The 12859-nt window shown below is 41.2% G+C and overlaps 1 protein-coding gene across 4 annotated transcripts in view; it reads left to right on the forward strand.

The window, feature by feature from the left end:
- entpd1 (ectonucleoside triphosphate diphosphohydrolase 1) overlaps positions 1 to 12859 on the forward strand; it is a 36850-nt gene that overhangs the window by 20884 nt on the left and 3107 nt on the right. For all 4 annotated transcript variants that reach the window (XM_060939969.1, XM_060939968.1, XM_060939970.1 and 1 more), the window contains 2 exons: positions 12278 to 12437; positions 12612 to 12824. In XM_060939969.1, the coding sequence (XP_060795952.1) occupies positions 12278 to 12437; positions 12612 to 12824 (373 nt within the window). The remainder of the gene's footprint in view (positions 1 to 12277; positions 12438 to 12611; positions 12825 to 12859) is intronic.

The following is a 12859-nucleotide window of genomic DNA, read 5'->3' on the forward strand; positions in this document are numbered from 1 at the left end:
ATGAGACAAAAATATTATACTTGGTCATTTATTTATTGAGGAAAATGATCCAATATTACATATCTGTGAGTGGCAAAAGTATGTGAACCTTTGCTTTCAGTAACTGGTGTGACCCCCTTGTGCAGCAATAACTGCAACTAAACGTCTCCGGTAACTGTTGATCAGTCCTGCACACCGGCTTGGAGGAATTTTAGCCCATTCCTCTGTACAGAACAGCTTCAACTCTGGGATGTTGGTGGGTTTCCTCATATGAACTGCTCGCTTCAGGTCCTTCCACAACATTTCGATTAGATTAAGCTCAGGACTTTGACTTGGCCATTCCAAAACATTAACTTTATTCTTCTTTAACCATTCTTTGGTAGAACAACTTGTGTGCTTAGGGTCGTTGTCTTGCTGCATGACCCACCTTCTCTTGAGATTCAGTTCATGGACAGATGTCCTGACATTTTCCTTTAGAATTTGCTGGTATAATTCAGAATTCATTGCTCCATCAATGATGGCAAGCCGTCCTGGCCAACATGCAGCAAAACAGGCCCAAACCATGATACTACCACCAGCATGTTTCACAGATGGGATAAGGTTCTTATGCTGGGATGCAGAGTTTTCCTTTCTCCAAACATAACGCTTCTCATTTAAACCAAAAAGTTCTATTTTGGTCTCATCCGTCCACAAAACATTTTTCCAATAGACTTCTGACTTGCCCACGTGATCTTTAGCAAACTGAAGATGAGCATCAGTGTTCTTTTTGGAGAGCAGTGGCTTTCTCCTTGCAACCCTGCCATGCACACCATTGTTGTTCAGTGTTCTCCTGATGGTGGACTCATGAACATTAACATTAGCCAATGTGAGAGAGGCCTTCAGTTGCTTAGAAGTTACCCTGGGGTCCTTTGTGACCTCGTCGACTATTACACGCCTTGTTCTTGGAGTGATCTTTGTTGGTCGACCACTCCTGGGAGGGTAACAATGGTCTTCAGTTTCCTCCATTTGTACACAATCTGTCTGACTGTGGATTGGTGGAGTCCAAACTCTTTAGAGATGGTTTTGTCACCTTTTCCAGCCTGATGAGCATCAACAACGCTTCTTCTGAGGTCCTCAGAAATCTCCTTTGTTCGTGCCATGATACACTTCCACAAACGTGTTGTGAAGATCAGACTTTGATAGATCCCTGTTCTTTAAATAAATAAATAAAACAGGGTGCCCACTCACACCTGATTGTCATCCCATTGATTGAAAACACCTGACTCTAATTTCACCTTCAAATTAACTGCTAATCCTAGAGGTTCACGTACTTTTGCCACTCACAGATATGTAATATTGGATCATTTTCCTCAATAAATAAATGACCAAGTATAATATTTTTGTCTCATTTGTTTAACTGGGTTCTCTTTATCTACTTTTAGGACTTGTGTGAAAATCTGATGATGTTTTAGGTCATATTTATGCAGAAATATAGAAAATTCTAAAGGGTTCACAAACTTTCAAGCACCACTGTATGTCACACACAAGCCTGCATTGTAAATGGTCTACATACAGACCATAATAGCCTGTGTGTAGCATGGTAGCCTGGTAGCAAGAGAACCAGGACCAGATGGAAAACTCATAAATCTGTAAGCAGCCTATTATATATAGAAACTCAGTGTGTTTATGTGTGTATCCATACTAGCTATAAAGCCTATTTATTTATTTAAGTCAAGTTTATTTGTATAGCGTTTTTAACAATAAATATTGTCGCAACGCAGCTTTAAAGAATTTGAACAACTTAAAACATGAGCTAATTTTATCCCTACTCGATCCCCAATGAGCAAGCCTGTGGCAGCAGTGGCAAGGTAAAACTCCCTCAGACGACATGAGGAAGAAACCTCGAGAGGAACTAGACTCAAAAGGGAACGCATCCTTATTTGGGCAACAACAGACAACATGACTATATCATTAACAGTTTCAACATGAAGTCAGTTTCGCTGATGTTATAAACTCTTCATTGATGGAAACTTGAGTGCAAAACTGTTCATGACAACTGCAGTCCTAAAGTTAGCAAGTCAACTGTAGTCCTCAGCCATAAAAGCATTACTGTAAGTGTCCAGAGCATCTTCCAAGTGTGACTTTCAACTGTCCACATGGGGCCGTCCTCCACAGGAGCGATGCGATGAGACTCCAACCAGACACAGGGCACCAGGATGGATCAGGCAGGTCCGAGGAGCGGAAGAGGTCAGCATCTCGATCCCAGGACTGACATGTAACTCAGAGGGACAGATTTGGGGGGGGGGGGAACACAGGTTGTTAGGTACCGGTATGCCCAATGTCACCTGAATAAGTAAGAACAGTATACATATTGCACTGAGTACAAGCAGGGACTCTGGCAACTAACTATGACAACATAACTAAAAGGGGAGAGCCAGAAGGTAACATAGGCATGACGGTGCCCCGGGACATAAAGCAGCCAACCACTACACCATCAACAAACTCGAGTGAGCAAGTGAGTGGGGGACTGACAGCATCCATACATCCCAGTTTACCAAAACACTCTATGCCTGAGGACCCTCCAGATCTTCACCTTTACCTCATAAACACCATTAACAAAAGGCTTGACTAAACAGATATGTTTTCAGCCTAGACTTAAACGCTGAGACTGTGTCTGATTCCTGAACATTACTTGGAAGGCTGTTCCATAACTGTGGGGCTTTGTAAGAAAAGACTCTGCCCCCTGATGTAGCCTTCACTATACGAGGTACCAGCAGATAGCCTGCACCTTTTGATCTAAGTAGGTGTGGCGGGTCATAGAGGACCAGAAGTTTGCTCAGGTACTGTGGTGCAAGACCATTCAGTGCTTTAAAGGTCAATAGTAGTATTTTATAATCAATATGAAATTTGATTGGGAGCCAGTGCAGTGTGGATAAGACAGGGGTGATGTGGTCATATTTTCTAGTTCTCGTAAGGACTCTTGCTGCTGCATTTTGAACTAACTGAAGCTTGTTTATGCACTTATTGAAACATCCAGACAGTAAGGCATTACAGTAATCCAACCTGGAGGTAACGAAAGCATGAACTATTTTTTCCATGTCACGTAGTGACATTAAATTTCTTATCTTAGCAATATTTCTGAGATGAAAGAAAGCTATCCAGGTAATGTTATCAATGTGAGTTTCGAATGAAAGACTGTGGTCAATAATCACCCCGAGGTCTTTTACTGCTGCACGTGAAGAAACCCAGAGTTACTGTGTAATCAGAAAACTTACTTCTAGCTGCATGTGGTCCTAGTACAAGTAGAGATGGGATTTATGGCTCTTTGATGGGATCCGCATATTTGTGATCAGTTCTTTGAAAAGAGCCGTTCAAAAGACTGGCTCATTTGGCTCTTTTTAAATATTTATTCAGTTTTAAGAAGACAGCGTCTAAAGAAGACAGATCCCTCTGCTTAGACAGTGACATCAATATTTCTGGACATACATTTTATATAAAGCAACCTAGACTTACATTATTGTAACCCCTAAACGCTCATAAATAACCATTAAAAAACAATGAGGGCTTCAATGAATGTCCATGCAGAACGGCTTTTATGTAAAAAAAAAAAAAGAACCCACTCAAGAACATAGTTATCAAGAACGCAAGAATATTTTATAGAAAAACACTTGTTTTACAAAAATATTTAAGTCTGAGATACAAAATAGATACAACTACAATAAATATAACACAAGAACTAGTTATCACACAAGAACATTTTAATAGAAAAAAACAAACTTTCTATATTAAAAATATTTAAATTGTAACAAAAATAGATACAACTAAACAGTCATAAATAGATAAAGTTATAACAAGAACACAAGATTATTTTAATAGGAAAAAACAAACTATTAATGCAAAAAATATATTAGAAAAATAGATACAACTAGACAAACAGATAAATAAATAAAATACACAAAAATATAACAAACAAAATGACGATAGAATAAATTAAATGAACATCCGTGCAAAGTAGTTTTCCCACAATATTATCATTAATTAACAACTGGTGCCATCCCTCCCCCAACCCCCCAATTCTCCAATTAACTACTCTGAAACAGAGCCACCCAGGGTTTTTTTTTCTTTCTGGAGAGAGAGCGCACGTGCAAGCAGCATGACCACAACGGGCTGCGCTCTGACGACCACCTCCCACTCCCTGATGTCACATCGGTGCCTATTTGTCTGATAGCTACATTTGCATATCAGACAAATAGGCACCACTGTGCCCTCACCGTAATCTTTCCCTAACTCAGTGAAGGGAGGAGGAGTAAAGGAGGAGCTTTTTCATCTGAAACACAGTACAGAAAAAGAACAACAGAAAGAACGGCTCCCCCAGCTCGAGACTCGGTTCTCATCGTTCATGCCTAGGAGCCGTTCAAAAGAATCGGTTCGTTCGCGAACGTCACAACACTAAGTACAAGTACTTCAGTCTTGTCAGAGTTAAGCAGAAGGAAGTTAATAAGCATCCAGTGTCTAATGTTCTTCACACATTCCTCAGTTCTATTAAGCTGGTGTCTCTCATCAGGTTTTGCAGAAACATACAACTGTGTGTCATCAGCATAACAGTGGAAACTAATACAATGTTTACGAATAATATCACCCAGAGGTAACATATATAAAGAAAAAAGCAGTGGGCCCAAGACAGAACCTTGTGGAACACCAAACTTTACCTCAGTATGTCTAGAAAAATCGGCATTTACATCAACATACTGATAGCGATCAGTTAAATAAGACCTGAGCTAGGAGAGGGCCGTTCCTTTAACTCCCACAACATTTTCTAGTCTATCCAGAAGAATGGAATGATCAATGGTATCAAATGCTGCACTAAGCTCAAGCAACACAAGCAGCGAGACACAGCTCTGATCAGACGCCAACAGTAGGTCGTTTACTACTTTAACCAGAGCTGTCTCTGTGCTATGATGAGGTCTAAATCCTGACTGATACATTTCATGGATGTTATTCCTATGTAAATATGAGCATAACTGCTGTGCCACAGCTTTTTCAAGGATCTTGGAGATAAAGGGGAGGTTTGATATTGGCCGATAATTGGACAGCTGACAGGGATCAAGTTCAGGTTTTTTAATCAGGGGTTTGATAACTGCTAGTTTAAAGGATTTGGGTACATAGCCAATCCTAAGAGAAGAATTTATTATTTTTAGAAGTGGTTCAATTACTTCAGGTATTATCTGTTTGAATAGACATGTAGGTATGGGATCTAGTACACAAGTTGAGGCTTTTGATACCGAGATTAATGAAAGTGATTCAGTTTCTCTAAGGGGAGTAAAACATTCTAATTGCTGATCTGATACAGTTATATTGTTAACTACAGGGTCACCTACATTGTCTGACCTTAAATTAGTAGTTTGAATTTTTTGTCGGATATTCTCAATTTTGTCATTAAAAAAATTCATGAAGTCGTTGCTACTACATACTACAGGTGTGCATGTGTCTATAATGGACTTATTCCTGGTTAATTTTGCTACAGTATTAAATAAGAATCTAGGATTATTTTTGTTATCTTCTATTAGGGAGGAGAGCTATGTTGATCTAGCAGCACTAAAAGCTTTTCTATACTTCAGGAAGCTCTCCTTCCACTCTAATTTGAACAGTACCAATTTTGTTGCCATTTATGTTCCAATTTTCGAGTGGTCTGTATTAAAGTGTGAGTGTCATCATTATACCAGGGTGCTAATTTTTTTGTCTCTGACCATTTTCCATTTAAGAGGAGCTACATTATCTAAAGTATGGTGGAACGTTGACTCTAAGTATTCAGTTGCCTGATCAAGTTCTGCAGGGGCTGACAGTGACCCAATCAAAGTTGATAACTCTGGGAGATAATTTATAAAGCTCTGTGCAGTAGTTGACGTGAATGTACGTTTAATACAGTAGCATGGTGAGGTGCATATATTATTACTCAGACATATTTTGAATGATCTGAGATAACTTCAGACTGTGGAAGTATGTCTATATTTTCTATATTTAACCCGAATGTTAGTATTAGATCGAGGGTGTGACCACCATTATGGGTCGGTCCTATGACATTCTGATTAATCCCTACTGAATCTAAAATGGACACAAATGCTGTTTTCAAAGGGTCTTCTGGGTTATCGAAGTGAATATTAAAATCTCCGACAACTAAAGCTTTGTCTAAGACCCCGTCCACACGTAGCCGGGTATCTGCTAAATCGAAGATATTTTTCTACGTTTTGGCCTGGCATCCACATGAAAACACATCAAAAACGAATATTTTAAAAAACTCCGGGCAAAGTGAAGATTTTTGAAAACTCTGTGTATGCCTTTTCGTGTAGACAGAGATAACCGGAGTTTTGCGTTTTAGAACGTCACAATCTGCGCCAAAAAAATGACAACAAATCTGCCCTGACTTCAAACGTGCGACCTTTGTTTACTGCAGAAGCCAGATTAAGCATGGATTAAGCTCGGACTTTCACTGTAAAACAAACATGGACCGCTGGCTAAAACGCAGATGTTCGGTTATGTGTGGAAGGGATTTTTTTCGAAGACGAGGTGGTGTGGATAAAACATTTTTATAAATGGAGGGGGGGGGGAATGTTCGGTTTTAAAAATACCTGGCTACGTGTGTACATGGCCTAAGGAAATAACCAGATCTGAGATAAAATCTGCAAATTCAGAAAGAAACTCAGAATATGGCCCCAGGGGCCTGTAAATAATAAATAACGGAATTAACTGGGTAGACCTATTTTTCGAGGCTACATACATTATATGAGTATGAAGAACTTCAAATGTATTACATTTATAACCAGGTTTTTGTGTTACACCTAGATAATCATTATAAATAACCGCGACACCTCCTCCTCTACCAGTTAGATGAGGCTGGTGTATATACCAGGTAACTGTATCCAGGAGGACTAGCTTCATTTAATGCTATATATTCATTTGGTTTAATCCATGTTTCAGTTAAACAAAGTACATTAAACTCCTGATCAGTAATGAGTTCATTAACCATTAGCGCTTTAGATGTAAGAGATCTAATATTTAATAGCCCTACCTTTATATCAAAGGTGCTGGCAGCGGCTGTACAGTCAGTATGATCTAATTTTATATTGATTAGGTTACTGGAACAAACTCTCTGAATATTTCTACTTTTTTGTTGAGCTCGGGGAACAGACACAGTCTCGACGTAATGGACCCTGAGTGATGACTCTGTGCAGCTAGCAGACAGTCGGTTTAGCCTGTTCGTCTGCTCCCTGGCCTTGGCTCTGGATTGTCAGAAATTAACTAGGCCTGTTCTAAGACTATGACCTATGCTGCAGGAAATGAGAGCAGCACCTTCCCGAGTGGGATGGATACTGTCCCGCCCTAACAGGCCAGCAGTGCCCTCAAAATTAGCCCAATTATCTATAAAGCCCATACTGTTTTCAGCGGACCACCTGGACAACCAGCAGTTCAGCAACCATAACCTGCTGTAAGTTACATCACCATGCTGCATTGGAATGGGGCCAGAGCATACCACAGCATCGGACATTGCCTTTGCTAATTTAAACACCTCTACAAAGTTACTCTTAGTAGCCTCAGACTGACGAAGGTGTATATCATTAGCTCCTGCATGGATAACTATCTTTGAGAACCTGTGCTTGCCTAGGACCCTAAGATTACCTGCTATGTCTGGCACCCTGGCCCCGGTATACACCTGGCTAAAGCTGCTGGTGCCCCTAAAGGCTAAGCTAATTTCACGTGCCATATGATAGAGTCCCCTATAACCAGAGCTCTTTCAGGTTTCTCAGTGGGTGCATCACTAAGGAGAGCAAACCTGTTCGACAGATGATGCAGAGAGGAGTGGTGCTCCCGTGGGCGAGCCCCAGCGGTAGCTTATGCCGCCGAGTCGTCACCCATTCGCCCCACTGTAAGGGCTCTAATGCCGGAGTTGGGGGATTACTAACTCCACCTAGGGCATCCAGACTTTCCCCTACAGAAACTACACTGTTCTCATTCTCACTGACCTTCTCTAAAGCCTGGATACATGCTTCTAACACTATAATCTTCTCCATCAGAGAGCTAACAAATCTGCACTTATCACAAATAAAGCTATCGCTAGCGAGGGAGGAAGAATGACTAAACATCCTGCACTCAGCACACTGAACAAGCTGAAGGTGTGCCATGATGAAAGGATTCACATACCTTAATTGAAGATCTGTTGATATTAAAGCAGATCCGATGTGGATGGCCTCCGCTTATGGTCTTTATGCAGGAGGAGAAAAAAGAAAGCTTCCGGTCTCAGCATTCTTCCGAAAAAAGAGAGAGAAAAAAATGGAAAAAAGAAAGCGAAAGTGGAAAGTACAAAAAGGAAAGCAAAAGTACAATAAAAAATGAAGAGGATACTGGAAAACTATCTCATCTCATTATCTCTAGCCGCTTTATCCTTCTACAGGGTCGCAGGCAAGCTAGAGCCTATCCCAGCTGACTACGGGCGAAAGGCGGGGTAGACCCTGGACAAGTCGCTAGGTCATCACAGGGCTGACACATAGACACAGACAACCATTCACATTCACACCTATGGTCAATTTAGAGTCACCAGTTAACCTAACCTGCATGTCTTTGGACTGTGGGGGAAACCAGAGCACCCGGAGGAAACCCACGCGGACACGGGGAGAACATGCAAACTCCACACAGAAAGGCCCTCGCTGGCCACGGGGCTCGAACCCGGACCTTATTGCTGTGAGGCAACAGCGCTAACCACTACACCACCGTGCCGCCCCTGGAAAATTATTTGTAGAAAAAATAAAAAAGATTAGTAATTAATGCCAACATTCATGGAAAAAATACTCATCGCAAACAACTCGGGAACCAGGAAGTACATAGCACAGAATGTGCATGTGCATTCACACACACACACACACACATTTATTTCCTATGTGAATAAAGGTATAGACATGCAATGTGCCACGATAGTTTATATGGTCTAAATATAGGCTAGTGACGGCTTAAAGTCGAGTGTGTTAATAGTGGAGGTTTTTTATAGTGGAGGTTTAGCAAGGTGGTAAGAGCAGCTAAATGACTGTACTCTGAGAAACTCCAACACCATTTATCAGCCAATGATTCTGTATCTGTTTGGAAAGGGTTCAGACAGATCACAAATTACAAACCTGCTCTGTTAACCCCCACTACCCTCACTCTGTTAACAACTTGCTCCTAGCCAACCAGCTGAATGAGTTATATTGTCTCTTTGAAAGACAGTCAGTACGTTTACATGCACATCCAAATCGAGCTGCTGTTGGTAATCGAGCAAAGGGTCCCAGCAGGGGTGCCAGAGAAATCCAATCCTACATGCACACAAGCAAATCGAGCTATTGTGTGAGGTACATTGTGCACCCGAGCCACAGGTGGCGCTACACGCCCCATCGTGTTGGTACACTTCCGGTTGTTGTCATGAAGAAGAGCTATTCAAGAGTATAAACAAAGTTATCAGCAGTGTTGCCAGATACTGCTGACGTTTTCCAGCCCAAAACATGTTCAAATCCGCCAAAATGCACTTAAAACCGCCCAATCTGGCAACACTGGCAGTTCTGTGTTCACAAGTTCCGTGCTCAAGCTGTTAGGCTTGCTCTAACAGACTGTATGGCTACAAACTGTCCTGCGCAGACCACTGTTTTGTAAGACAACTTATTTTGCACAATTGTATATTTTTCTAAAGTCCATTTTTTGCTTACAAAAAATATATTTTTTTGCTTACAATTTAACTTATGTCTTAATAAACACACAAAAAGTTCAATTGTTTTGTTTTTATTGACATTCTTCAGATGTTGGACATATATATATATATATATATATATATATATATATATATATATATATATATATATATATATATACACACACACACACAAATACAATGACTTGTTTATGTACACAATTCACAGCTATGCAACAGCTGTACAGATGTATTTGGTGATACAGTAAGTGAGCTAAATTTTAATAGTGCGAACAATGCCACAAAAAGAAAAGATTCATGCCGTTGTCATGATTCGTTGTCATGCCGACCGAGGCTGTTGTGTTTCCCGCTTGTGGTCTCGTCACTCGTCACTTCCGGAAGGGGCAGTGCTGAAGTAAGTAGCTCGAATATGTAGCTCAATAGGGTTTACATGCACTAAGTAGCTCGGCAGAAATCGCATAATCTAGGTCGTGTAGCTCGATTCCGAGAAATCAAGTTCGGTTCAATTTCAGCCGAATTAAGGTGTATACATGGCATTTTGAACTTCGATTTCAGTCGAGCAACAGCAGAAATTTGATTCTCTCTATGTGCATGTAAACGCACTGAATGAGACTGTCCAGATGTCAAACCCTGCGACTCCACACTCCAGTTCCTGCCCACCTCCCCCACCTCAACTGCTGCCAGGGGCTCTCTACAACCTCACACCTTGGAGGCCTACCCCCACCACCACAGCCACAATTTTCTCCAGTCTGGAGAAAGACATTAACAAGCTCTTTAAGAAGCAGAATCCCCGCAAAGCTGCAGCTCCTGACTCTGTCTCACTATTTACCCTGAAGCACTGTGCTGATCAGCTGTCTCTGGTGTTCACAGACATCTTCAACACCTCAGTGGAGACATGCCATGTGCCAGCCTGTTTCAAGGCCTCCACCATTATCCCTGTCCCCAAAAACCAAGGATCACAGGATTATATAACTATAGACCCATTGCCCTGACTTCTATGGTTATGAAATCCTTTGAGCACCTTGTGCTTTACCACCTTAAAGCCATCACTGACCCACTCCTGGAACCCATGCAATTTGCCTACAAAGCCAACAGATCTGCAGATGATACTGTCAATATGGCTCTTCATTTCATCCTGCAGCACCTGGACTCCCCAGGAGCCTATGCTAGGATCCTGTTTGTGGATTTCATTTCCGCCTTCAACACTATCATCCCAGGATAAGCTCTCCCAGCTGAGCATGCCTGACTCCACCTGCAGGTGGATCACTGACTTCCTGTCTGACAGAAAGCAGCATGTGAAGCTGGGGAAGCACATCCTGAACCATCAGCACCAAGGCTACATCCTTTCACCTCTAATCTTCTCCCTGTACACCAACAGCTGCACCTCCAGTCATCAGTCTGACAATCTCCTGAAGTTCGCGGACAACATCACCCTCACTGGACTCATCTCTTATGATGATGAGTCTGCCTACAAGTGGGAGATTGACCATCTGACCTCCTGGTGCAGGCAAAACAACTTGGAGCTTAATGCTCTAAAGACAGTTGACATGACTGTAGATTTCAGGAGGAGCTCCGCCACACCCTCCCCCATTACCCTGTTTGACTCCCCAGTAACCTCTGTGGTTTTGTATGTATAAATAGTTACATACATTTTTATACATGTTCGAAATAAATAAATTCATTCATTCATTCATTCATTCATTCATTCATTCATTGGTGTATTTCCACTTCCTTGGCACTGTAATCACTCAGGACCTCGAGTGGGAGATGAATACCTGCTCTCTCACCAAGAAAGCACAGCAGAGGATGTACTTCCTGCGGCAGTTGAAGTTTGATCTGCCAAGGACAATGATGGTGTACTTTTACATCACCATCATTGAGTCCATCCTCACCTCCTCCATCACCGTCTGGTACGCTGCTGACACTACCAGGGACAAGGGCAGACTGCAGCACATCATTTGCTTTGCCAAGAGGACAATTGACTGCAATCTTCCATCTCTTCAGGTCCAGGACCCTGAGGAGCGCAGAAAGGATTGTGGCTGACTTCTAGCACCCCAGACACAAACTTTTTGAGACTCTCCACTCTGGTAGGAGGTGACAGTACAGGGGAGGCAAAATGCATTTGTGCAAATGTGTAATATTTCTAGCCTATGTTTATTTTTCACTGTGGGTACCCTTTAGGGCAACAAAGGAACTTTTGAGCGCTGTGAAAGTAGAACACTATTGACTGTTCCAGTCAAACACTTGAATTAAACATAAAATTCCTGAATATTGAAGTTTCCAAAACAAGAAGGAACTGAAAGTGGTAGTAAGGCATCACCCAGTAAGATTCTCAGTGTCTATTATTATTATTATTATTATTATTATTATTATTATTATTATTATTATTATTATTATTATTCAACTCCTTTTGTCCCCATGGACTATAGGTAAAATAATATTTGTGATCATTATATAAATATATGCACCCTTCAGGTTAAATCCAATATGTTGGGATACAGTGTAAAACAGCAAAATATATCAGTATATACAATTACTTATTGATGGTGCTGTGAACAAATAACTATAGATGACATCATGTGTCTTGTTAAGGATGGAAAATAATGCTGCCTCCAACAAGGTGTTGGCGTCTGTGGAGAAGTTTCTTCAGACTTACCCATTTTCCTATCAGGGATCTCGTATTATCACTGGTCAAGAGGAGGGAGCTTTTGGCTGGATCACTGTCAACTACCTGAGTGATAACTTCAGAAAGGTAGAGCAGACATTCCAGTGTTTCAGAATTTTTATTACTTGGTGAACTATAAATAAACCAAGTATTGTTGTTTATTGTATGTAAACTGTATAATGGAGTACGTTTTGCTTGGTAGTCTGAGGATGCTAGTATATTTATATTAAAGAGTATGTGTGTGTGTGTGTTGATATGCAGACTTCATGGACTGTGGGAGCTCTTGACCTAGGTGGAGCCTCCACTCAGATCACCTTCGTGGCTGGGCATGAACTGGAGTCTACAGACAACTCTATTGACTTCCGGCTCTATGGCAATGATTATCATCTTTACACACACAGTTTTCTTTGTTATGGAAAGGACCAAGCACTAAAGCTTTCATTGGAAAAGCAAATACAGCCAAAGCTTGATATGGTGAGATATTTGAAATAAATGGGAAAATGAACAAC

Source organism: Neoarius graeffei, chromosome 14 (genome assembly GCF_027579695.1).
Source record: "Neoarius graeffei isolate fNeoGra1 chromosome 14, fNeoGra1.pri, whole genome shotgun sequence".
Taxonomy (NCBI): domain Eukaryota; kingdom Metazoa; phylum Chordata; class Actinopteri; order Siluriformes; family Ariidae; genus Neoarius; species Neoarius graeffei.